The sequence below is a fragment of the Schistocerca serialis genome, chromosome 10 (assembly GCF_023864345.2).
Source record: "Schistocerca serialis cubense isolate TAMUIC-IGC-003099 chromosome 10, iqSchSeri2.2, whole genome shotgun sequence".
Taxonomy (NCBI): domain Eukaryota; kingdom Metazoa; phylum Arthropoda; class Insecta; order Orthoptera; family Acrididae; genus Schistocerca; species Schistocerca serialis.
In genome coordinates this window covers 121,310,319-121,338,015 of record NC_064647.1, presented here as the reverse complement: position 1 = coordinate 121,338,015, position 27,697 = coordinate 121,310,319, and the positions used below count along the sequence as shown (strand labels likewise).

The following is a 27,697-nucleotide window of genomic DNA, read 5'->3' as shown; positions in this document are numbered from 1 at the left end:
GTGATCCACCAGGTTTTTTATCCCATCGGACAATTAGGTTCTGTCAACCTCTGCAAAATACTTTTTAACTGCAACTATCACTTCCTCATAACAGGAAAATTTCTTCCCAACAATCCAAAGTTTCAAGATAGGGAGCAAGAAGAAGTCACTTCGGGCGAAGACTGGTGATGATTCAAATGGTTCTAAGCACTATGGGACATCTGAGGTCATCAGTCCCCTAGACTTAGAACTACTTAAATCTAACTAACCTAAGGAGATCACACACATCCATGCCCGAGGCAGGATTCGAACCGGCGACCGTAGCAGCAGCGCGGTTCCGGACTGAAGCGCCTAGAACAGCTCGTCCACAGCGGACTGCTGAAGTCTGGTGAAGATGGTGGATTATTACTATTATTATCGTATGCATCAATTACAGTAATACACATTTAGCAAAACAAAGAAATATATATAAAAATGAACATGTGAAATTATATATAGTACATGAGTTTTAAAACGGCTGAGACTACACTCGAATGTTGATGGACTCGATCCAGCGGAGTGCCTCGTGGGATGCTTGATGGAGCTTCTCAATGCCACCAGGGAAGCGTCTGATTGGACATTCATTCACATTGTGGCTCATTGTTTGGGTGTCACCACAGTTACACACACTGACACTTGAAAAGCCCCACTTGTTCATGTTGTATTTGCACCTACCCTCTTCAGGCCGATATCTGTTTAACTGCACCCACACCTCCCTTGGTTGGTGGAAGTCTGGAACTGGAACTGTTGGACTGTCTACAAGTTCGTGGTTTCGGGTTCTTGTAGCTTACCACTCACGTTTCCACTCTGCGCCCTAGTCGAATCCTATGGATAGCATTTGGACTCCCATTTCATATGCTGGTCTTCTAGATTTGAGGCATTTCCTGGGCAGTGAGAGCAAATCGTCATGAAGAGGGATCGAGTTGTTTTCAGAAACTTGCTGACAGAGGCTGTAAAGAGCAGCCTTTCGACAGAGGTCTGGTGGACAGATGTTTGAAAGCACTGGTATCCAGCAAGTGGGTGTAGACCAGACTGTACCACTAACTACTCTCATAACTGAGTTCACTTGGACGTCTACTTTCACTACGTGGGCGCTTTGGAGACAAGCTGGTGCACTGTATTCTGCTGTAGAGTATACCAGTGCAAGGGATGCTCCTCGGAGGACCGATGTGGTTGCTCCCCATGTACTGCTTGCCAGCTTTCTCACAGGGTTCACTCATGTTTGTATCTTCTTGACTAAGTTGGAAAGGTGTTTTTTGTATGTTAAAGTTCTGCCCAGAGTGACTCCCAGGTATTTTGGGCTTTCGTTGTATCTCACTGTGCCAAGAGGGCCGATCTGTGGACTGATCTTTGCTGATGAAAGGCGATTACAGAGGTGAAACAGGCTTACCTCGGTTTTAGAGACATTTGGTCTCAGTCGCCATCTCTCAAAATACTCATAAAGTTTAGTAAGGCTGTTCGTTAGGTGTTCTTCAAATTCAGAAAGGTCTTCACTCTCATATGAAATTGCCAGGTCATCTGCAAATTGAAATTTTCGTCAGGTTATATTCGGCAGGTCAGCTGTGTAGAGATTGAATAACACTGGAGCAAGAACAGAGCCATGAGGTAATCCATTATTGAGTACATGCCATCTTCTTTTCTCTATCGCTATCAAAAAGCCAGGGAAAGAGGGTACAGGTGCAGAACACTCCCGCCCAATATATCTACTTAGCTGTGCTTGCAAGCTATTGGAAGGAATGATTCTATACCGAATCCTAGATCAAATTAATGCTATGATACCACATGAACAAACTGGATTCAGACCTTATAGAAGCATGCTGCGAACAAGTGCTCTCCTTTATTACTCACATAGAATCTGGATACCAAAAGAGGGTGGATGAGGAACCAATTAAAAGCCCAGTTAATGTACTTCCGTCATTGTTATTGCTGATATGGGTAATGGTGCGCTATTCTAGTGAAAGAGCAACAATTGCGTGCCAACATTAGTTTTTTCTCAGTCAACTGAAGTTTCAAACGATCCAGGAATGAAGCGTCATAAGGTTCAGTTATGGTTCTGCCTTTCTCTTAGTAATCTATGATGACTATACCTGTAGAATCTCAAAAGCAGTTGCCTTCATCTCACCAGCTGAGAAAATTACCTTTGCCTCCTTCGCTGAACTTCCACCAGCTTTTATCCATTGTTTTGGCTGTCGTTTTGACTCTGATGAGTAATGATGGATCCAAGTTCCCAGTTGGCTCAAGAAGTATTGTGGGTTGCGATTAAACATTGCCAGACATTGTGTTGAAAATGTTCAGATGTGTGTGAATTCCTAAGGGATCAAAGTGCTGAGGTCATCTGTCCCCCGACTTACACACTACGTAAACTAACATATGCTAAGAACAACACACACACCCATGCCCGATGGAGGACTCGAACCTCCTGCGGGAGGGGCCGCGCAGTCCGCGACATGGTGCCTCAAACCACGCGGCCACTCCGCGCGGCCCGTTGTGTTGAAATGTGTCGGGTCCGCTTTCTGTCGACTGTGATCAATCGTGGCACCCATCTCGTTCACAGCTTCTTCATAGCCAAATTTTCTGCACAGTGTATTACGGACGCACTCATTCAGTCTCAGTAGTCTCACGATTTTATTATTCGGCGGTCCTGCGTTACTGTACGAGGTGCATTCAAGTTCTAAGGCCTCCGATTTTTTTTCTAATTAACTACTCACCCGAAATCGATGAAACTGGCGTTACTTCTCGACGTAATCGTCCTGCAGACGTACACATTTTTCACGACGCTGACGCCATGATTCCATGGCAGCGGCGAAGTCTTCTTTAGGAGTCTGTTTTGGCCACTGGAAAATCGCTGAGGCAATAGCAGCACGGCTGGTTAATGTGCGGCCACGGAGAGTGCCTTTCATTGTTGGAAAAAGCCAAAAGTCACAAGGAGCCAGGTCAGGTGAGTAGGGAGCATGAGGAATCACTTCAAAGTTGTTATCACGAAGAAACTGTTGCGTAACGTTAGCTCGATGTGCGGGTACGTTGTCTTGGTGAAACAGCACACGCACAGCCCTTCCCGGACGTTTTTGTTGCGGTGCAGGAAGGAATTTGTTCTTCAAAACATTTTTGTAGGATGCACCTGTTACCGTAGTGCCCTTTGGAACGCAATGGGTACGGATTACGCCCTCGCTGTCCCAGAACATGGACACCATCATTTTTTCAGCACTGGCGGTTACCCGAAATTTTTTTGGTGGCGGTGAATCTGTGTGCTTCCATTGAGCTAACTGGCGCTTTGTTTCTGGATTGAAAAATGGCATCCACGTCTCATCCATTGTCACAACCGACGAAAAAAAGTCCCATTCGTGCTGTCTTTTGCTTGACAACATGCCACACGGGCAGCCATGTGGTCTTCCGTCAGCATTCGTGGCACCCACCTGGATGACACTTTTCGCATTTTCAGGTCGTCATGCTGGATTGTGTGCACAGAACCCACAGAAATGCCAACTCTGGAGGCGACTGGATCAACAGTCATTCGGCGTTCCCCCAAAACAATTCTCTCCACTTTCTCGATCGTGTCGTCAGACAGGCTTGTGCAAGCCCGAGGTTGTTTCGGTTTGTTGTCACACGATGTTCTGCCTTCATTAAACTGTCGCACCCACGAAAGCACTTTCGACACATCCATAACTCCATCACCACATGTCTCCTTCAACTGTCGATGAATTTCAATTGGTTTTACACCACGCAAATTCAGAAAACGAATGATTGCACGCTGTTCAAGTAAGGAAAACGTCGCCATTTTAAAACAGTTCTCATCCTCGCCACTGGCGGTAAAATTCCACCTGCCGTACGGTGCTGCCATCTCTGGGACGTATTGACAACGAACGCGGCCTCATTTTAAAACAATGCGCATGTTTCTATCTCTTTCCAATCCGCAGAAAAAAAATCGGAGGCCTTAGAACTTGAATGCACCTCGTATCATGGATTTTCAATGGTTTCGTTTGTGGTGACCTCCGTCAGAAGGTCGGAGCGCGCTTCTTCTTAGCTGCTTGTCCGACCATGTTAAATGCATTAAAGTGTGGCAGTCAAACCCTTCAAATAAAAGTGTGTAATAACAGCACGAAACTTGGTTTTCTCCATTTTCAATCGCGGTCGTCACACTGACCAGTTCAGGTGGCTGTCAACAATGAATTGTGCTCTACATCGTTGAAATTATTTATACGATCCTTGGAATAATCAAGCTTACCAACTATGAGGGCGCAACAAAAATATTCCATTCTTTGATATAAATTTACCAGAGTTATCAAACTACCTTCGTACTTCACTTATATATTCGTTGTATAAAATAAAGACATAAGATGTTGTCGAAATTGATAAATTAGGTACTGTAGTATAATGGCAATAATGAGTGGAGGGACTGACGACATGCCGAATACAGTTCTCTCGAACTGGCCTGCAGGCAGCAGTCGACCTAACGGAACAGGCAGAAGACCTTAAACCTCAGTGGTTTATTAACCAAACCATACTGTTTGTGTAATTTGGAAAAATCAAGTGACGCAAACAATGCCGATACCTCTTGAACAAATCTGACATAGTTTGCTCAAGCATACCTTTACTGCTGATGAAAATGCCGATTGTACTAAGCCAATGGGGCAGAGTGCTGTACCTGGTGGATAGTGTATCTAGGAACACTTGACTTCTTCTGGTCGGTGTTTCAAGCTACCGACCGATTTCACATCACATGAGGGAATGCGCACCATAAATTGCCGTAAATAGTTTCCTACAGCTTCTGTTATTGTTCTACCGGTTCCCGTCAGATCACCGAAGCTAAGCGCTGTTGGGCGTGGCCGGCACTGGGATGGGTGACCGTCCGGGCCGCCATGCCCTGTTGCCATTTGTCGGGGTGCTCTAAGCCTCGTGATGCCAATTGAGGAGCTACTCGACTGAATAGTAGAGGCTCCGGTCACAGAAAACCATCATAACGACCGGGAGAGCGGTGTGCTGACCACACGCCCCTCCTATATGCATCCTCAGCTGAGGATGATACGGCGGTCGGATGATCCGGACGGGCCACTTGTGGCCTAAAGACGGAGTACTTTACTTCTCTTATTGTTCTGATACATGAGACAGTGTTTTGTATTGCGTTTATAAATATTAGGAGTTGTTCACGTTTGAGTGTTGTGTGATGCTCAAAATAAATTTGGAATATATCGTTAACTGCTCAGTTATAGAGTTTCATGGTGATTAAAGTTATGTATATTTTTAAAACTAGCGCACACCAGCGGAAAACGCGCCTACCGGACTCCTGTTCGAAAGACTCTGACTGAAAAGTGGGATACCAGCAAACTCTTGCTATCTTCCTCGGCATCTTTGAAAACATTCCCAAAAATTTTGGCTTGTGAGTATTTTGCCGCTCCTTTGAATCTGCGACTCACGCGTCACTCCCACAAGATCCAACAATTGTAGCTCACTCACGCCCACTGGTCCATCGCTGTAAGTCGCTCATATCCATCCGCTTCCGCATGTCCATTCTCACTCACTCATTCAGTCCAGGTCTGTACACTGAATAAACAGTTAAGAAAACCAAAGAAAACTTTGGAGTAGGAATTAAAAACATAGGAGAAGAAGTAAAAACTTTGAATTTTTCCGATAACATTGTATTTCTCTCAGAGACAAGGACTTGGAAGAGCAGTTGAACAGCATGGACAGTGGTTTGACAGGAGGATAGAAGATGAGCATCAACAAATGCAAATGAAGAATAATGGAATTTAGACGAATCAAATCGAGTGAGGCTGAAGAAGTTTGATTAGGAAACGAGCCACTTAAAATTCAGTTTTTACCGATTGAGTCACAGAACGCAGAAAATCGACAATAACTAAAAATGCTACAACGTTTGTCTTCTTTTTAGTTTCCTGGTAAGCAGGACCAGTACCTTGCAGCAGTTTATTTACTGTTCCCTTGGAACCTACAGATATATACTGAGAAACGTCTTTTTTTAAGAACAAAAAATTGCTAGTAAGCAGCAGAAGACCTGACATTTTGCAGAAAGCCGTCGTAAATCTACTCAACAATGAAATTTTCGTTTCTACAATTCCAACAAAATCAACGAATGTGAAAGGTGGGAAACTGTCATGCAATGTATTACCTACATCATTTAATCATTCCGATTATTCTCTGAACACAAATGTGCTGCAGTGCGTCCATAATCATTGCAGCTGATGTCGTGAAATTCGCATTAAGCAAATAATTTGGTATAACACACTACGGGCCATTAAAATTGCTACACCAAGAAGAAATGCAGATGATAAACGGGTATTCATTGGACAAATATATTATACTAGAACTGACATGTGATTACATTTTCATGCAATTGACTGGCGTATTGTGACGAACCATTTGCTCGGCCACCACTGACCAGACGTTTTCAGTTAGTTAGAGATCTGGAGAATGTGCTGGCCAGGGCAGCAGTCGAACATTTTCTGTATCCAGAAAGGCCCGTACAGGACCTGCAACATGCGGTCGTGCATTATCCTGCTGAAATGTAGGGTTTCGCAGGGATCGAATGAAGGGTAGAGCCACGGGTCGTAACACATCTGAAATGTAACGTCCACTATTCAAAGTGCCGTCAATGCGAACAAGAGGTGACCGAGACGAGTAACCAATGGCACCCCATACCATCGCGCCGGGTGATATGCCAGTATGGCGATGACGAATACACGCTTCCAATGTGCATTCACCGTGATGTCGCCAAACACAGATGCGACCATGATGATGCTGTAAACAGAACCTGGATTCATCCGAATAAATGACGTTTTGCCATTCGTGCACTCGAGTTCGTCGTTGAGTACACCATCGCATGCGCTCCTGTCTGTGATGCAGCATCAAGGGTAACCGCAGCCACGGTCTCCGAGCTGATAGTCCATGCTGCTGTAAACGTCGTCGAACTGTTCGTGCAGATGGTTGTTGTCTTCCAAACGTCCCCATCTGTTGACTCAGGGATCGAGACGTGGCTGCACGATCCGTTACAGCCATGCGGATAAGATGCCTGTCATCTCGACTGCTAGTGATACGAGGCCTTTGGGATCCAGCACGGCGTTCCGTATTACCATCTGCTAACAGTCATTGGATCTCGACCAACGCGAGCAGTAATGTCGCGATACGATAAACCGCAATCGCTATAGGTTACATTCCGACCTTTATCAAAGTCGGAAACGTGATGGTACGTATTTCTCCTCCTCACCCGAGCCATCACAACAACGTTTCACCAGGCAACGCCTGTCAACTGCTGTTTGTGTATGAGAAATCGCTTGGAAACTTTCCTCGTGTCAACACGTTGTAAGTGTCGCCAACGGCGCCAGCCTTGTGCGAATGCTCTGAAAAGCTAATCATTTGTACATCACAGCATCTTCCTGCTGTCGGTTAAATTCGCGTCTGTAGCACGTCATCTTCGCGTTCCTTCACTCACAGTTCCTTCACTCACTGTATTCACAGTACAGGATGACGGCATTAACATGAAAGCGAATGGAAACTTGACAAACAACAAGCTGGCAGTCTAAAACATTTTGAATAATCATTTTTTAAATATTGTAGAGAAAATAGGATCTAAATGTTCATTACAAGAAGCAAGCAGTTAATGGAAGAGGCCTTACCCACACAATTTGATACAAATGAAATTCCACCCACATCTCCTTCTGAAATCAGGAAGATAATAAACTCTCTCAAGAAGAAAAGCTCACATGGAATTGTGGGCATTTCCAGCCGAATAATAAAAGCTTGTTCCCAAGAGATAAGTGGTATTCTCAGTCACATATGTAATAGCTCTATGAAGCAGAGTATTTTTCCAGACAGACTGAAGTATGCCATTGTTAAACCAGTACATAAAAAAGGGGATACGTATGACTTCAGCAACTACCGACCAGTCTCTCTTCTGACTGCCTTATCCAGTCCACTGCATAAAAAAGGGGATACGTCTGATTTCAACAACTACCGCCCAATCTCTCTTCTGATTGCCTTATCCAAAATTCTTGAAAAAGTAATGTATTGTACGGTAACTTCACACCTTTGTAAAAATAAAGTTTTAACAAAATGTCAGTTTGGTTTCCAGAAAGGTTTTTCAATGGAAAATGCTATATATACTTTCCCTGATGAAATATTAAATGCTCTGAGTAACCGGAAGTCACCCGATGGGATTTTTTGTGATCTCTCAAAGGATATTGATTTTGTAAATCATGGAATACTTCTAGATAAGCTCAAGTACTATAGTATGAATGGGACAGCGCTCAAATGGTTTAAATCATACTTAACTGGAAGAGTGCAGAAAGTTGAAATAAGCAGATCACATGATATTAAAAAAAACTGGTGATTTCTCAAAATGGGAAACAATCAATATGGGGTTCTGCAAGGTTCGGTCTTGGGTCCTCTGCTGTTCTTAATATTTGTTAATGACGTGTCATTCCACATTCATGAAGATGCAAAGCTGGTACTTTTTGCCGATGATACAAGTATAGCTATCACACCCAACAGACAAGGATTAACTGATGAAATTGTAAATGATGTTTTTCAGAAAATCATTAAGTGTTTCTCTGCAAATGGGCTCTTATTAAACTTTGACAAAACACAGGATATACAGTTCGACACAGTAAATGGAATGACACCATTAATAAATATTGAATTCGATCAGAAATCGGTAGCTAAGGTAGAGTATTCAAAATTTCTAGGTGTATGTATTGATGATGGGTTGAACTGGAAAAATCACACTAAAGATCTGCTGAAACATTTGAGTTCAGCTACTTATGCTATTAGGGACATTGCAAATTTTGGCGATATACATCTCAGTGAATTAGCTTACCACGCCTATTTTCATTCTCTGCTTTCGTATGGCGTCATATTCTGGGGTAACTCATCATTGAGTAAAAGAGTGTTCATTGCACAAAAGCATGTAATCAGAATAATTGCTGGAGCTCATCCAAGAACATACTGCAGCCACTTATTTAAAGAGCTAGGGATCTTCACTGTAGCCTCACAGTATATATATTCACTTATGAAATTTGTTATTAACAGTCCGAGCGAATTCAAACGTAATAGCAGTGTACATGGCTACAACACTCGGAGAAAAGATGATCTTCACTACTCAAGGTTAAATCTAACTTTGCCTCAGAAAGGGGTAAATTATGCTGCCAAAAAAGTCTTTGGTCACTTACCTAATAGCATCAAAATTCTGACAGATAGCCATATAGCATTTAAAAGGAAATTATAAGAATTTCTGAATGGTATCTCCTTCTACTCATTAGATGGATTTTTGGATATAGCAAGTGGGTAATTTCCCCACTGCCCGCCTAAAAAAAAATTAAGTGGCATGTAATATTTTTTGTAATGTAATACCCTGTATAGACACCTTTTATTAACCTGACACGTTCCACATCATTACGAAGTGTCTATTTCATGATCTATGGAACACGTACTAAAAAAAATTGCAAGTTTTCAGAAAACATCAGGGCAGTATGTGAAGAACAGGGCGAAATCTTTCACCGAGGCAATAAAGAAATTGAGAGAACATGTGGCACAAGACGTTTTTCGTAGAAACGGGAAGAGTACCATTCAAGTAAGTGGACCAAATTATTAAATTTTGTGTTTTTTATTTGAATTTTATATGTTACAATAAATCTCAAGTTAGTGTGATTTTCATTTTTCTACACTAGATTCTACCTCTTAAAGGAAAACAGTGCAACAGAATCTATATTTCATTCATGTTTAGTGCTTTATAATGATCTTATAGCTCATATGAAACGCAGTATTGCAGCTTTAAAGCATTTTGTAAAGTTTTAAGCACAATTTTTAAGAAGTTTGATGTGGTACATAAAGAAGGAATTGTGTTAATCGTACATCTTCAACATATTGGATTTCAAACATGTCTCTCAGCTTTTTTGCTGGTCTGTAATGCTCACGTTGACCTATGGGTGATAATTTTAGGATCCTTTCCATTCTTTATAACTCTGATCGTACAGGTTTGAGACATACGGTATTTTCTTTCACTTTTCGTGTCCACTACCAATTAGCACAATTTTTTTTGTATTTTGTGTTGTCCTGTATTTTTTTATACCAGGTAATACAGTGTTCAATTCTACCTTCTGTTGTTAATTTATTTCAACTCTGTATGGACTGATCAGGGCAAACAATTTCTTGTTGAAACTTTCTGGCAGATTAAAACTGTGTGCCGGACCGAGACTCGAACTCGGGACCTATGCCTTTCGCGGGCAAGTGCTCTACCGACTGAGTTACCCAAGCGCGACTCATGCCCCGTCTTCACAGCTTTAATTCCGCCAGTACCTCGCCTCCTACCTTCCAAACTTCACAGAAGCTCTCCTGCGAACTCTGCAGACCTAGCACTCCTGGAAGAAAGGATATTGCGGAGACATGGCTTAGCCACAGCCTGGGGGATGTTTCCAGAATGAAATTTTCACTCTACAGCGGAGTGTGCGCTGATATGAAACTTCCTGGTAGATTAAAACTGTGTGCCGGACAGAGACTCGAATTCGAGACCTTTGCCTTTCGCGGGCAAGTGCTCAATTTCTTGTTCTCGGAATTTAATTTGTACGCCTTAGTCAAGCAGAATCAATCATGATTTTTAATTAGTACATGTGGCGAACGAAAACCCAGCCCCGTGTATTAGACTATTTATTGTCTTCCGCTAATTGTCATCTATTGTTTCGAAGCTGTTGCTTCCATTTCCTTATATGTCATTTCTTTATTATCTAATTACTACATGTTTATGTATTTATTGTTGTATCTGTTCGTGGCGGGAACAATTCATGCACAATTTGTACCCAAGGCCGGTTTTTTGTGCTCCAACCAGTATTTCGTTATATGTGCTGTTGCTTTCTGGGATAAAAGGGTTACAATAAATAAAATGATATGTTATAGCCACCCACTCCACAAATATGCAAACCTTCTAGCACCAAATATATTATAAGTCAATGTTTTTTGGAAGAAAATACTGATTATTTTAAGCTGTGCTGTCCAGCTGTACGGAATAACTGAGTATTACAATGATTGTAGGGAAATTGAGACGAAGTAGTACATTATATACTGAAATCCTCATAAATTATGTACTTATTATGATACGATATATTGATTTGTGTACTGTCAATACAAATAGAAAACAGAAGCTTAAGTATGTCATATGTTTACCTGAAGATACTGTCAGTCAATAACATACATTAAATGTTTCAGATATTGGTGTCATGACTGCAGAAATCTATATCTAACTCATGTACATTTGAAGATAGCTTCAGGTTCCAGCTACAGCTGTAGAAAAGGTTTCAGAACAAAGACAATAAACGTATACTTAAACTTTATTGTGTATTTTACTTCATACATGTAATTGATACTGAATAATTCTACCCTTAAAGCTTTCAATGCTGAACTGGTCACATTGAGTAATTTACAGCAGATATCACAGTAACATATATACCTTGACATATATCCACAAGATAATACATTCGGTAGTTCTTCATAACTCAACAATGTTTATCATGATCAAGAAGCGTTCCAGCGTTTCTGTAGCATGCAGATTGAGCGAGGTGATGATGCAGGGATTTTACAGTGTAGTATCAACGAATGTAGATTGATTTGGCATCCAACTGATATACATAAAAATAACTGCCCATCAATAGAGTAGCACCGATTTATGATGAACGTGGAAATCGTGAATTTTGATAGTGTTATTTGTGATAGTTAAATTAGGCCCTGGCTCTAGTAGACTGCTGCTACAAGTCTGTGAAGCGTTTGTGGAGCTACCTACGCAGTGACACTGAAATTGGAGTGAGCAAAATTGCAGGATTATTGGCGTCAGTTTAATGAGTTCAGTACGACGTATTTACTGAGCTACTGGCATTTGCGAAATATTGACATATGAATTCATCGCCACCGAGTGACTGGAACCAGAATTATATATGTGGTTGCTGAATACTGTGGTAGCAATTTCTAACCGACCCTAAAAACTTCACTCACTTGGTTACCGCCAATAAACTGTTGTTTCTAGCACAGTCTGATTGGAGCTAGTAAACATGGTCCATGAAATAACAATCGTTAATGAAAAAGCGATCATTGTCGAAAGAAATATACAGATAAGCAGGTGACAGACGCTGGCACTACAATTAGACGTGTGTGACAGCTGAATATTGTGATGCATCCTTATTGGTCCAGAAAAAAGTAGTGACTATAGCTCAGTCACCACTAGTACCTTGGCAATAAATATTGGTTCAGAAATTTGTAGGCCAAAAAAGAAAGCGTCGAACATGTAAATTTACTGTCACCTTAACACTGTCACGAATGGCGCCAGATTCACGCATAACTGAATGTCAGTGTTTTGTCCATTTTCTGTAACGGTAGTTGTATTAATTGAAATATTCAGCAATAAGTTGCACAAAAGAAATTTTTTCCCTTAACCGGCTTCAGGCACTTGGCGCCCTTCTGCAAAAGGTTGTAACTATAGCATCAGTTGAAAATAATGCGATAGTTCCAACGTTCTGAAGAAGGACACTAAGTGCCCGAAACCAGTTAAGGAATAAAGTTTATTTTCTGCAACTGCTTGCTGATTATTTCAGTTAAAAAGTTGAACCTGCTGTCTAGCAGGTGCAGAAAACATGCTAATAACTGACCCACTGCTAATAAATGGTGACACTAGGCCATTAATAAGTGGCACCATTGGGAACTCTGTTATCAACGCTTCTTTGTGATAAGTGATTAAGATATAAAGATTATTTGGTCCCAAGATGACTGGCTCCAGAAGAACACATATGAATACAGTGACAGAGCAGAGAAATGTGTCACAGATTAGAGCAAGAACACTGGTAGCAGTAGGAATGCCCGTGTTGGGCTGACGCCAGAGATGGACTGGCGCCAGTGGAGGGCTGCCAAGTAGCAAAAGCGCCTGCGGGCAGCTGGCGCCAGTGAAGAACTAGTGCCAGTGAATATCGCCCGTGACGGACGAGCCAGTGGAGGACTGGCGCAGAGATGGGCTGGCGTTAGTGGACGACTGGCGCCAATGACATACTGGCGCCAATCATGTACTGGCGCCAACGTACTGGAGCCAGTGATGTACTAACCCTAGTTCAGGACGCGCCAGTTATGTACTGGCGCCAGCGCATCATTGGCGCCAGTACATCTTTGATGGACTGGCGCCAGTGATGAACTGGCGCCAGTGAAACCCATAACTTCCTTAATGAATATTCAACTGCAAAATAGTCTGCTAGCGCTATTTGGCTGTTCCAGGAAAGTAATACATCAATAACTGGTTCGAGCACAATCGATTATTTTAATCGAGCTGTAGCCTTGACAACAAAGAATTAGCGCCAGCGACCATAAATGAAGAAGCGTCCGTTGGGTCAGCGCTGCGGGCGGCAGCGCCCAGTCAGCTCACTGCTGAGGCGCCTGCGGCAGCTCGGCCGGCAGCACGTGGGGCGGCGCGGGCTGGAGGCGCGCGGCGACCACGGTCAGCTCCGGGTTGGCCTCGCCCGTCGCGTGAAAGACGACGCGGCCGGCGGGCGCGTAGCTGGCGTACGGCAGCCGGAAGACGACGCTCATGCCGGCGCGAACGGCGGCGCGCGCCGAAGCCACGCCGGTGCAGTCGCCCTTGGCCGCCCGCAGTCCGCGCTGCGCCGCCAGCTCCAGGCTGCAGCGCATCATCCGCGACGCGATACCTGCCACAGGCACACAGAACACACTGCCAGCGTAGGCTAAACTGTGACTTCCCGGTATCGGTGATTTCTGTGAATGCTACTTTTGTCAACTGCGATTTTCAGTTGCGATTCAAAATCGCAGTTTACTATTTCAGAAATCGACTCAACAGAAAACCAGGAATACGGGAGGCGATTCTTATCAAAAGGCAGATAAAGATAAATCAACAGTGAACACCTAACTTCCTGAAGAGGATCTCAGCAGAGGGATCGAAACGTCGATGGTCATGACGCGGCCTAACAGTTCAGATCATTTTAACTTCAAAAATAAACCACCTTAATTTGATAATGCTTTGGCCTTCTCCACCAGACATCACAGTGCCTAGAGTATCAGCAACCATACTGACAGCCTGCAGCCGCGGGTTGCCGCTTCGCAGGCACACCGAAGCACTACACAACCGATGGGCAATATTGATGAACGGCCACAACAACAACAACACAGCAAAGACACCAGCGGCCACAAGGGGCCACTACTGGCCCACATAAACATAACGAAGAGGTCGCTGCAGATCCCGGAACTATTTTCACGCGTCAAACCACGTGATGGAAAATAGTTCCGAGGTACTCATCCGCCGAAGCGCTATAAAGGCCGGTGCTCGGCCGCACATCGGTCCACCACCCTGATGACATCACCCATGCCTCTTCCTTCCTTCAGAAGACCATCACTGACGCTGTGGAGGCTCATGTCCCTACCAAACTCATCCACCCTCACCGCCCTACGCTTCCTCCACAGGCCGTCCTTCTTCTGCGTGAATCCCGCAGGCTCTACTGCTCCTTCCTCCGCACTCGTGACTGGGATACTCTCACCCGCCACCGGCAATTACAGCGACATATCCGGAACCTTCTTACAGCACAGAAACGCCGGGACTGGCGCCAGACATGTACCCACCTCAACTCCACCCTCCCTGTCCTCCAAGTACTGGTCAGCCTTCCACCGCCTTACTGGTAGCCATCCCACCCCGCATTACCCCATCCTCCATGACGATCGACCCTTTCCTGACAACCTCAGTAAGGCTAACCATTTTGCTTCCCACCTGTCCGAGGTCTTCTCCATTCCTGACGATCCCCATTTTGATTACTCCCTCTTCCCCACTGTCCTTGACCGCACTGGCACCTCTGTCCCCCCGCTCGCCCCTAGCTTCCAGTACTTGGATCGGCTACCCCCTCCGACATCAACACTCCCATCACCATGCAAGACATCACACTCGTCCTCCGCTCCAAACGCAACACCGCCCCTGGTCATGATGGCGTCACCTACCGTCACCTCAAGGAATCCCCTCCATCCTTCCTGTCTGTCCTTGCTACCCTGTACAATGTCCTCCTCTCCACTGGATTTTACCCTGACCTGTGGAAGACTTCCCGTGTCCTGCTGTTCCCTAAGCCTAACAAACCCCCCTCTGCTACCTCTTCCTATCGTCCCATCCGCCTCACCTCCGTGTTCAGTAAGGTCTTTGAGGCCATCCTCTCTCGCCGTATCCACCGCCACCTTAACCAGCACTGCCTCCTTCCTCTTACCCAATGTGGCTTCCGGCCATCCTTCTCTGCTGACGACCAGCTCCTTAACCTTACCCATCTTCTTTCCCTCCAACTTAACTCCCGTCACTCTGCTATCTTTGTTTCCCTTGATCTCCAGAACGCCTATGACCGTGTCTGGCATACCGGGCTCCTTTTCAAACTCCAGACCTATGCTCTCCCCATCAACTTCGTCCATCTCGTTGCTTCCTTCCTCTCCCGTCGTCCCTCCTATGTGACTATCCACAATTCCAACTCCCGTACTTTCTACCCCTCTGCCGGCGTGCCCCAAGGTTCTGTCCTTTCCCCTCTCCTCTATCTCCTGTACACTGCTGATATGCCCAAACCTCCCCCTCCTGTTCATCTTCTCCAGTTCGCTGATGACACCGCCTTCCTAGCCCTTTATCCTACCCTTCAACGGTCCCAACGTACCCTCCAAACCCACCTTGACCAATTCACCGCTTGGTGCAACCAGTGGTTCCTCCGTGTTAATCCCTCCAAGACCCAGGCGATCATCATAGGCCGCACCACCCGCTCCTTCCACCTCCATGATTTCTACCTCACCATTTACGGCCGTCCTATCCACCTCACTCTTACTCTTAAATACCTTGGCCTCACACTCGACCGCCACCTCACCTGGACTCCCCATCTCCTTACCATCCAAAACAAAGCTCACAACCACCTCCGCCTCCTGAAACTCCTGTCCGGCCAGACGTGGGGTCTGCATCCTTCCACCATCCTTCACACCTACAAATCCATGATCCGCCCCATCCTTTGTTATGCCAGCATCGCTTGGATTTCCGCCCCTCCCCGGTTCTATAAAGCCCTCCAAATCCTCGAACGCCATGCACTCCGCCTCGCCTTCCGCATCCGGCTTCCATCCCCCACGCGCATCCTCTATGACCTCATCCCCTTCCCCCACCTTCTCCTTTTCCTTGAACACATCCGCACACTATATATTGTCCGCCGCCTTGATCCCCCTCACCCCCTGGTGTCTCCCTTCCTCTCCACTCCCAACCAGTTGCCGTGCCTTTACCGTTGTGTCACTCCCTCTCTCCATCTCCACACCCTCCATCTCCTTTCCCAACACAACTTCCACCGTTTACCACTCCCGGATGATGAGCTTCACCCTGACATCTACCCTTCCTACCAACTCTAACCCCCTCTTCCTGCCTCCTCCTCAGACCTCCCTCTCCTCCCCCTCCCTCCTTCTGAGCGGATTTCCCCTCCTACTCCCCGTCCATCTCTTGTGCCTTCTTTCAGTGTCTCTGCGCTCCCTCCTGCCCTGTCTTCCCTTTTCCTCTCCCACCCCATGTGTCTCCTACCTCTTTGTGAACCCACGGTTGCCCCTCCTTTCTTCATCCCGCCGCTTCCCCAGCTGCCCCATGCTCTCCCCTCCTTTTCCATCCTCTCTGACCTTTCCCTCGGCAGGTCCCGCCTGGTAGTTTTATTCTTCGTCGTGTGTGCTCCCAGTGGGTTTTAAGTGTGTTGTTTCGGAGTGTTTTTAATACTGTGGCCAACTTTTAACCTGTGCATGCGCATCAAGTGTCTTCTCTGTGTTTTACGAATCGCCAACTGTGTTTTTTTTTTTTTTATCTTTCTGGTGACTTTTTTAACTGTCCCCAATGAACGTCTACATGTCAGTGTATTTTTACCTCCATTTTCTCCCCTTACTCTGTTTTATGTTCCCCTTTTTTACCTCCTTATGTATGTATTCTTTTATTTTGTTTTAGTTGTCATGTCACTCGGCTGAAGAGCGGCGGATTGTGCTGCTGACAGCCCTCCCCTGCCCATATGGGGCAGGGGCATGAAATCACAATAAAGAAAAAAAAAAAGAACCGCACATCGGCAGTTCATCGACCGCCAGCAGACGTGAATAACTGCCGCCCCAGCAGCCTGGCTTGCATCTCGCTGATCTCTGGATTAGGCTTGGTATATCGGAGAAGTCTCTGGCGGAGAATAGTAGGAAATTATTTCCATTGTTTTCTATATTATTCTTGTAAGTAGTTGTGATTCGAAGACGGATCACTGTTTTGTGTTGGTGTTATACTTGGAGAATTTGTTTTGGTTAATTGAACAGTCCAATAAATTGTTTTCGGACTTTGATCGTTTGTTTCTTCTGCTTACGCAGACATATCAGTGGCGACGAGTATGGGATCTGCAGCGACCTCTTCCTTATTTTTATAGGGGCCGGTGGTGGCACCTGGTGACCGCTGGTGTCTTTGCTGTATTGTTGTTGTTGTTGTGGCCGTTCATCAATATCGCCTGTTGGTTGTGTAGTGCTTTGGTGTGCCTGCGAAGTGGGCAACCCGCGACTGCAGGCTGCCAGTTTGGTTGCTGATGTCTGGTGGAGAAGGCCACAGCAGATAAAATATTATACACAGGCTGATTTTTTCCAACACGTAGAAACTCTAGGGATTGATCGATGAGAGAATATGGGACGAAAAAGATCAAATGAACTTATGTCCGGAAATGCATGGTTTCCATGATGGAAGCCATTTATTCAATCGTTCATTGTTACAGAGACTGCGGTCTAATACGCTTTATACCATACACCCACAGTTACAGTATGTGTTGAAAATACATTCCATGTGCCCAAACGCATGCGTGTAAGCACTGTAGCATGTTCTGTCTCACACGTTCACATCGGCCAGGCCGCATCCAAACAGTGTCAAAGACTGCACGAATACGCTGCTCCATGGTCTCCAAATCTGGAATGGGCTTTGCATACACGATACTTTTGAGATGGCCCCATAGCCGGCCACTGTGGCCAAGCGGTTGTAGACTGATGCTACGGTCGCAGGTTAGAATCTTGCCTCGGGCATGGTTAGTTAGATTTAAGTAGTTCTAAGTCTAGGGGACTGATGACCTCAGATCTTGTCCCATAGTGATTAGAGCTATTTGAACCATTTTTGATGGTCCCATAACCAGAAATAGAACGGGTTGACATCTGGTGAACAAGGACGCCATGCAACTGAGTATCCTCGGCTGATCCACCGACCTGGGAAGACACGATTCAGACGCGTGCGGACGTTAATGGCGAAGTGGACTGGAGCACCGTCACGTAACGGCTACATAACCATTCGAATCATCAACATTTCTTCCAGGAGGGGAGGCAGTGAGCCTCAGGAAACGCCAGTAGTTCCGGCCTGTTAGGTGACGTGGAAGGAAGACTGGTTCTAAAATATGGTCACCAATTATCCTGGCCCACAGTTTCCGGTTGCGCCGATGCTAATGATTCCCTGTTACCACACCATGAGGGTTCTGCACACCATCCAACAGATGACTGTTGTGAAAGCTGAAGATACCACTCTGCGTGAAGATGACCTCATCTGTGAGTAGGATGGATGACATATATCCCTGAATCGTGGTTGTCTGGTGAAGAAACGAGTGAAAAAACGGCTCCCGATGTGGAAAGTCTGTCCCTTTTAAGTCCTGTACACACTGGAAGTGGTAAGGGTAGTAAGAATTGTCGTGAAGAATGTTCGACACGGTCGTCTGGCTAACCCTGTACAGGCGGCCCAACTGCCTGGTACTGACGCGGCGGCCACCTTCCACAGTGCTAATCACATTTTCCTCCCGGTCCCTGCTGTCCGAACATTTCTGGTACGTCCTTCATGATTTCCTGCTTCCTGAAATGACCCTGTCTCAGACAAACGGCGAAACACTGTTGCAAACATTGAATGCTGTCCATGCCTGGATATGTCTCCGGATACAACCTTGCTGTCCGCTGCTGCTTGCCGTTTGCCTTTCCGTAAATAAACACCACGTCGGCAAACTTCCGATTCGAATACGGAACCATTGCGTAGAACGCTATATCACATCCACTACAAGGCGAGTCAGCAAGAGAGGAGGGAACCACGCACACTGTAACTGTGGCCGCACTGTACAGAGCGTATTAGATCGCAGTATCCGTGAAAATATAAACAAGGAAACCATGCATTTCCGGACATAAGTTCATTAGACCTTTTTTGTTTCGCATCCCTTGATCGATCAATCCCTAGAGTTTGCACGCTGTGGAAAATATCACCCTGTAAACTGCCTTGTTCGTGTAGAAGCACTTTTATTCATAATTCGTGACCGGTTCCGATCCTAATATCCACACCAGACTTTGCAAAATGGTTCAAATGGCTCTGAGCACTATGGGACTTAACTTCTGAGGTCATCAGTTCCGTAGAACGTAGAACTATTTAAACCTAAGGACATCACACACATCCATGCCCGGGGCAGGATTCGAACCTGTGACCAAAGCGGTCCAGACTTTGCAATTTAGACAGTAACAGAATAGAGGGAAACGTGTAACGTAATAAACACTATGTTAAAAATAAATGGACGATCTATCTAAACTAAACTAAAACTAAACTCCTCCCGAACTGGCCATGAAGGCGGAAATGTACCGACCGGCCGCCGTGTCATCCTCAGAACACGGGCGTCACTCGATTGGGATATGGAGGGTGGTCAATACACCTCACTCCCGGCCGTATGTCAGTTTCCAAGACCGGAGCCGCTACTTCTCAGTCAGTTTGCCTCACAAAGGCTGAGTGGACCCCGCTTGCCAACAGCGCTTGGCAGTCCGGATGGTGCTAGCCCAGCCCGACAGCGCTTATCTTCGGTGACCTCACGGGAACCGGTGTTACCACTGGGGCAAGACCGTTGGCCTGGACGACTTCTCGATAGTGGTCAAAGGTGTTACGCATCTGTCGTCGTCCACATCTCTAGAAAATCAGCGGCACCCTGCAGCTCATCTTTGTTATACGCAAACTCCCGCAGAAGGACTTCCACTAACGTGCTAACTGATGCTATTGGCTGGGTCAGTTATACTTTTTCACGTTATGTAAAATTTTAACTGTATAACATACAAATTGATATTTGGATGTAACTTATGGTGACACCCAGCATAGTATTATGGATTGTATTCCTATTGTCTGACATGTAGTGCATACGTCGTATCCTGTATGGCTAGAGATGACGTAGGGCAACAGGCAGGGGAGAGCTTCCGTTCTTTAACTACAGGACACCGCCATATAGTCAGCAGTCGACATCAGTAGGTTGTAACAAAAGCTGCTGCTCCACCATCGTTTCCACACGTCATCACTAGGCATAATTTATATTTAACCTAGTATGTACTATATTAAATGTTTCTCTCTATTCATCTGTACTCTGTATTACAGAGTATGGTCCGAAGATCCATTGCAGATCAGGACCGGTCTTCACTTGTGAGTAAAACTGCTTATATGCCAACAAGTCTCTTTTGCATGATATTTTGTTATTGTTCATTGTGATAGCTGCTGTTTGCGAATATGATCAACTTACATTGTCTCTGCAGAGCTGGAAAAGACATTTGATCATATTGTATATCGTGGTCGTGCGGTAGCGTTCTCGCTTCCCGCGCCCGGGTTCCCGGGTTCGATTCCCGGCGGGGTCAGGGATTTTCTCTGCCTCGTGATGACTGGGTGTTGTGTGATGTCCTTAGGTTAGTTAGGTTTAAGTAGTTCTAAGTTCTAAGGGACTGATGACCTCAGATGTTAAGTCCCATAGTGCTCAGAGCCATATTGTATAGCAAGACATGTTCAGAGTGCTGAAGAAAGCTGGTCCAAAATACAGAGACATGCTTCCATAGTAACTAAGTGGCTGTGATTAGGAATTATTATCAGGAGCAAGAAGCACAAACTAGAAGAGACCCGAGACAACGGTGTGTTCTCTCTCTCTCTCTCCTCTACATTCAGTGTTTACATGCAGAGAGCTATTGACTAAGTCCGCGAAATTACTGGGGTGGGTTCAAATGGCTCTGAGCACTATGGGACTTAGAACTACTTAAACCTAACTAACCTAAGGACATCACACACATCCATGCCCGAGGCAGGATTCGAACCTGCGACTGTAGCGGTCGCGCGGTTCCAACTGTAGCGCCTAGAACCCCTCGGCCACTTCGGCCGGTACTGGGGTGGGAATTAAAATTAATGCGCAGAAGATAGACAAGCTACTTCAAGCAGATGATATTGTTGTGGTCACGGGGATGAAAGTAGATGTAGAGTAGGTCTTCAACACAATGGAAATAATTTTCTGCAATCCCTGTGGCATGAGAATAAACAGCGGAAAGACTAAAGTGATAACATGCAGTAGCAAATAAGAATATGAACATTTAGGAGAAATAATTGGAAGAGAGGAGCCAGAAGTGATAGAGGAGTTCACCTTTTTGGGAAGCAGGATCAGAAGGGATGGCAGAAGCTGAAAAGAAATACTGAGCATAATACAGCAGGTCACAACTGCATTTAATTTGAGGAAGAATTTACTCACCACCTAGAACGTCACTCTGGAAACGGATCATGGAGAGTGGCCCTATACAATTGTGAAACCTTGGCAGTACGAAAACAAGAGAGAAGACGACTGGAAGCCCTGCAGGTATGGCGCTACAGGAAGATGAAGAAGATCAGCCGGAGAGCCAGAGTTACCAACGAAGAGGTGCTGAGACGAGTACAGGAAACCAAATCTCTGTAGAGGCACATCCAAACAAGAAGAGACAAACCGGTAGGACACGTTTTAAGCCACAATAACACCACTGGAACAATGGCAGAAGGTTTTCGTATGTCCGTCCTTCTACATCTACATCTACATACATACTCCGCAATCCACTATACGGTGCGTGGCGAAGGGTACCTCGTACCACAACTAGCATCTTCTCTCCCTGTTCCACTCCCAAACAGAACGAGGGAAAAATGACTGCCTATATGCCTCGGTACGAGCCCTAATCTCTCTTATCTTATCTTTGTGGTCTTTGCGCGAAATATAAGTTGGCGGCAGTAAAATTGTACTGCAGTCGGCCTCAAATGCTGGTTCTCTAGATTTCCAGAGAAGCGATTCACGAAAAGAACGCCTCCTTTCCTCTAGAGACTCCCACCCGAGTTCCTGAAGCATTTCCGTAACACTCACGTGATGATCGAACCTACCAGTAACAAATCTAGCAGCCCGCCTCTGAATTGCTTCTATGTCCTCCCTCAATCCGACCTGTTGGGGATCCCAAACGCTCGAGCAGTACTCAAGAATAGGTCGTATTAGTGTTTTATAAGCGGTCTCCTTTACAGATGAACCACTTCTTCCCAAAATTCTACCAATGAACCGAAGACGACTATCCGCTTTCCCCACAACTGCCATTACATGCTTGTCCCATTTCATATCGATCGCTCTGCAATGTTACGCCCAAATATTTAATCGCCGTGACTGTGTCAAGCCCTGCACTACTAATGGAGTATTCAAACATTAAAGGATTCTGTTCCCTATTCATTTGCATTAATTTACATTTATCTATATTTAGATTTAGCTGCCATTCTTTATACCAATCACAAATCCTGTCCAAGTCATCTTGTATCCTCCTACAGTCACTCAACGACGACACCTTCCCGTACACCACAGCATCATCAGCAAACAGCCGCACATTGCTGTTCACCCTATCCAAAAGATCATTTACGTAGATATAAAACAACAGCGGACCTACCACACTTCCCTGGGGCACTCCAGATGATACTCTCACCTCCGATGAACACTCACCATCGAGGACAACGTACTGGATTCTATTACTTAAGAAGTCTTCGAGCCACTCACATATTTGGGAACCAATCCCATATGCTCGTACCTTAGTTAGGAGTTTGCAGTGGGGCACCGAGTCAAACGTTTTCCGAAAGTCAAGGAATATGGCATCCGTCTGATACCCTTCACCCATGGTGCGCAAGATATCTGAATGGAGGTTTGAAGGACTTCGGCCGTTCACGTATGTCATAAAATGGATCACCTACAGCCGTCCTTAGGATGTTATATATTACATGGCTACCAGTTTCAATGCTTCAGTGCACAACCTTCAGGACTTAAATGACGCTGAGGGTTTAACTCAAATCGTATGCGCGATTCCATCAGTGGCCAACATCTATGAGCTGGTTTTCACTGACTGGTTGGAGACACAACATCGTTGTTACAGATAGTCTCCGAAAACCAGTTCATAGGTGTTGGCCACTGATGGAATCGTGCATACGATTTGAGTTGACCCCTCAGCGTCAGTTAAGGATTAAAGATGGTGTACTGAAGCATCGAAACTGGTTGCCAGATAATAAATAACATTGTATGGACAGCTGTAGGTGCCCCATTTTATTGGAGTAGCAGAATGAGTCATTGAGGGAAGGAACCACTGGGAGCGACCAAGAACGTGATACATGAAGCCGATTACGAGGGATGCTGGATGCACTACGTACATAGAAATGAAGAGGAAGGCAGACAGAGAGGAATGGTGTACTGCTGTAGACCAATCTCAGGTTTGAACACCAAAGACAACTTGTATCCCTACGAAATTTTAAAATGCAATCCAGCATAGAAGTCAAACTGTGGCTATACGCAAGTAGCAACGCATATGCACTTGCAAGTATATCTGCAAACTGGTGTATGCAGGGTGTTTCAGAATTGATGCTCGATATTCGAGAATATGAAAGGAATGATCATTCGAAACAAAAAGGCAAGTAAACATGGGCTCTAAAACGTAAACCTTAAGAGCTGTGGGCAGTCCTAGATCTTCGATATTGTGAAACAAACAACTTTACATCAGATCTTTGGTTTTCATACGTTGGGAATTCGTGGTATGGACCAAAACAAGGAAAAAATATCCAGTAACGTGTGCTCTAAAATGCATACCTTAAAAGTTATGAGCACTTGTTCATTAGAAGAGTTGTGTTTCAAAGTAGCGAAGATGAGTAAGTGCTCCCGGCTCTTGAGGTATGTATTTTAGGGCACATGTTTATTGGACATTTTTTTATTGTTTTCGTTCATACCACCACTTCCCAAAATATGGAAAGCAAAAAGCTTGCATTAGAAGAGACTTGTTTCACAATATCGAAAACCAAGAATTGCTCATAGCTCCTAAGGTATGCGTTTTAGAGACCATGTTTACTTCACGTTTTTGTTTAGAATGATTCTTCCTGTCATATCCCTGGATATTGACCACCACATCTGAAGCAACCTTTATAACCAGGAGAACTGCAAGGGGAGATGAGGTGCTATGTTCTAGCCTAGAAAAATGTGCGTGCTGGGTATTTCAGCAACTTGTCACTGAAGTCACTATGTGATATGAAAGAAATGATAAATAAATGTGAAATACGCTGTGAGAGAATAACGAAAATTTCATTCTCCCCTCGTCAAAGCCATCCCACAGCCCTAAATATTCTGCTAAGTAGTTGTTAATAAAGACTTGGTTATGTGCTTTAATGTTGGCAGTTTGCAAGTAAAAGGAGTGGGAAGTACGGATTTTTCCAGTTGAAAGTCGACTTCGGGGAGGTTTTATGTGCAATACTTGAAGATTCGAACAAAATATAATTGCGCAGGCTTCCGCGGCCGCAGTCAGTTGATCTTCTGATCACAGTCAACTACTTGCAGAGCGTACGGCTTTTTGTTTGTATGTAAATAAGGAACATATCACGAACCGGGTGTGTCTATGACGTCACCGAACGGGGTACTGCCGTGGTTAGCACTCTAAACTCGCATTCGCGATGACACTGGTTCAAACCCACGTCTGGCCATCTTGATCTACGTACGTTTACCTTGGTTTCCGTGAATCGCTTAAGGCAAATGCCGGAATGGTTCCTTCCAAAGGACGCAGCTGCTTTCGTTCTCCGCCCTCCCTTAATTCGAGCTTGTTCTCCGTCTCTAATGATCTCATTGTCGACGGTCGACGGTACATTAAACACTAATCTCCTTCTCCCTTCCCCCCCCCCCCCCACCCCCCAGGCCTGCTCCCCCTCCACCCTCCCCGTATGTCGTCAATGATCTATAGATTGTACTGCGTGTGGCGTTCTAAAAATGGTTCAAATGGCTATGAGCACTATGGGACTTAACATCTGTGGTCATCAGTCACTTAGAACTTAGAACTACTTAAACCTAACTAACCTAAGGACATCACACAACACCCAGTCATCACGAGGCAGAGAAAGGCGTTCTAAATTTTTGAGTATGCTGCAGCTGCGCTTGCGCAGAAACAAGGGTCTACGGCGCCGCCTGCTAACATCCCACGTTAATACACTACTGGCCATTAAAATTGCTACACCACGTAGATGACGTGCTACAGACGCGAAATTTAACCGACAGGAAGAAGATGCTGTGATATGCAAATGACTAGCATTTCAGAGCATTCACACAAGGTTGGCGCCGGTGGCGACACTTACAACGTGCTGACATGAGGAAAGTTTCCAACTGATTTCTCATACACAAACAGCAGTTGACCGGCGTTGCCTGGTGAAACGTTGTTGTGATGTCTCGTGTAAGGAGGAGAAATGCGTACCATCACGTTTCCGACTTTGATAAACGTCGGATTGTAGCCTATCGCGATTGCCGGTTAATCGTATCGCGACGATGCTGCTCGCGTTGGTCGAGATCCAATGACTGGTAGCAGAATATGGAGTCGGTGGGTTCAGGAGGATATTACGGAACGCCGTGCTGGATCCCAACGGCCTTGTATCAGTATCAGTCGAGATGACAGGCATCTCATCCGCATGGCTGTAACGGATCGTGCAGCCACGTCTCGATCCCTGAGTCAACAGATGGGGACGCTTGCAAGACAACAGCCATCTGCACCAACAGTTCGAAGACGTTTGCAGCAGCATGGACTATCAGCTCGGTGACTGTGGCTGCGGTTACCCTTGACGCTGCATCACAGACAGGAGCGATACCGATGGTGTACTCAACGACGAACCTGGCTACACGAATGGCAAAACGTCATTTTTTTCGGATGAGTCCAGGTTCTGTTTACAGCAACATGATGGTCACATGTGTGTTTGGCGACATCACGGTGAACGCACATTGGAAGCGTGTATTCATCATCGCCATACTGGCATATCACCCGGCGCGATGGTATGGGGTGCCATTGGTTACTTGTGTCGGTCACCTCTTGTTCGCATTGACGGCACTTTGAACAGTGGACGTTACATTTCAGATGCGTTACTACCCGTGGCTCTACCCTTGATTCGAGGCCTGCGAAATCCTACATTTCAGCAGGATAATGCACGACCGCATGTTGCAGGTCCTGTACTGGCCTTTCTGGATACAGAAAATGTTCGACTGCTGCTCTGGCCAGCACATTCTCCAGATCTCTCACCAATTGAAAACGTCCGGTAAATGGTGGGCGTGCAACTGGCTCGTCACAATACGCCAGTCACTACTGTTGATGTACTGTGGTATCGTATTGAAGCTGCATGGGCAGCTTTACCTGTACACGCCATCCAAGCTCTGTTTGACTCAATGCCCAGGCATATCAAGGCCGTTATTACGGCCAGAGATGGTTGTTCTGGGTACTGATTTCTCAGGATCTATGCACCCAAATTGCGCGAAAATGTAATGACATGTCAGTTCTATATATAATATATTTGTCAAATGAATACATGTTTATCATCTGCATTTCTTCTTGATGTAGCAATTTTAATGGCCAGTAGCGTATATTCTGGCCGAGCTCACTTCCATTATAGAGACAGATTTTGTGCTTTCGTGTCTTCTTAGTTCCGCAGAAAAATTCGTAAGAAAATCAGCAAATGGGGGGGGGGGGAAAATTTACAGTCTTGTAACTTCAGGAAAATACTCATATTGGGTGCAGTAATAAGAAACAGGAAAGTACTCCTTCGCAGGGAGGGCGCGCCCCCCTTATATCAACTCCAAAAGTCAGTTTGTACCATATTTTAAATATATACGCAAAACGGTAATTTTTCGAACAGAGCTCTTATTAATAAATATATTCCTTGCAAAATTGTACACGGAAAAGATCTTGTGCACCTTTTCATTTATACGAATGGTATTTGATATACAAGAATTGGAACAGAATTCTTTTAACGTAATAGTCTGAAGTTTTTGTTACTTAGCAAAGTATTTAAATGAAAAGCGTAATTAAGTGTATGGAAATATCTCGTAGCCTATATATTCTACTTATGATATTTCTTTTGCGGTCAGTATTGTTGACGTTTCCATTGTTGACTCGTACTCCAGTACGAGTCAACAATGGAAAGGTCAAGTTCCCCTTCCCATTCACTCAGCGCTCCCCTGCCGTTATTGTCGCTACCGTTTCTTCCTACCCAGTGTGCAGTTCAGTTGAGTTAACGTCGTGCCAGAGAGTTCTGGTTTTGTGATAGTATTTATCAGTTTGTGGTGTTATGAAGCGCTTCTTCTTAGTCTCATTTGTTTTGTCTGGACTGAGAAAACAATAATGCTGGACCCTAATACCTGTTATATTTGTGGTAAATCTGTTTCGGAAGAGCCATCAGTAGTGACGAAGGGCTTAGAAACTCTGAAACGTGTCAGAAAGGAACGGAAGGATGGGGCTCATAATCTTCTACAGAACGCAGGACTGAGTGAAGTGCATAAGGTATGTCGACTTGAATATGTTAAGGAATGTAATGTCAGGAAACTAATTAATCAGAATGTTGCACAAGTAGATGATA

General features: G+C 45.1%; 1 protein-coding gene across 2 annotated transcripts in view; it reads right to left on the bottom strand.

Annotated features, from left to right (window-relative positions):
- Positions 1-11,327: 11,327 nt before the first annotated feature.
- LOC126424971 (uncharacterized) overlaps positions 11,328-27,697 on the bottom strand; it is a 248,448-nt gene continuing 232,078 nt past the window's right edge. For both annotated transcript variants that reach the window (XM_050087853.1, XM_050087854.1), the window contains exon 5: positions 11,328-13,694. In XM_050087853.1, coding sequence (XP_049943810.1) covers positions 13,411-13,694 — 284 coding nt within the window. In that variant the 3' untranslated portion in view covers positions 11,328-13,410. The remainder of the gene's footprint in view (positions 13,695-27,697) is intronic.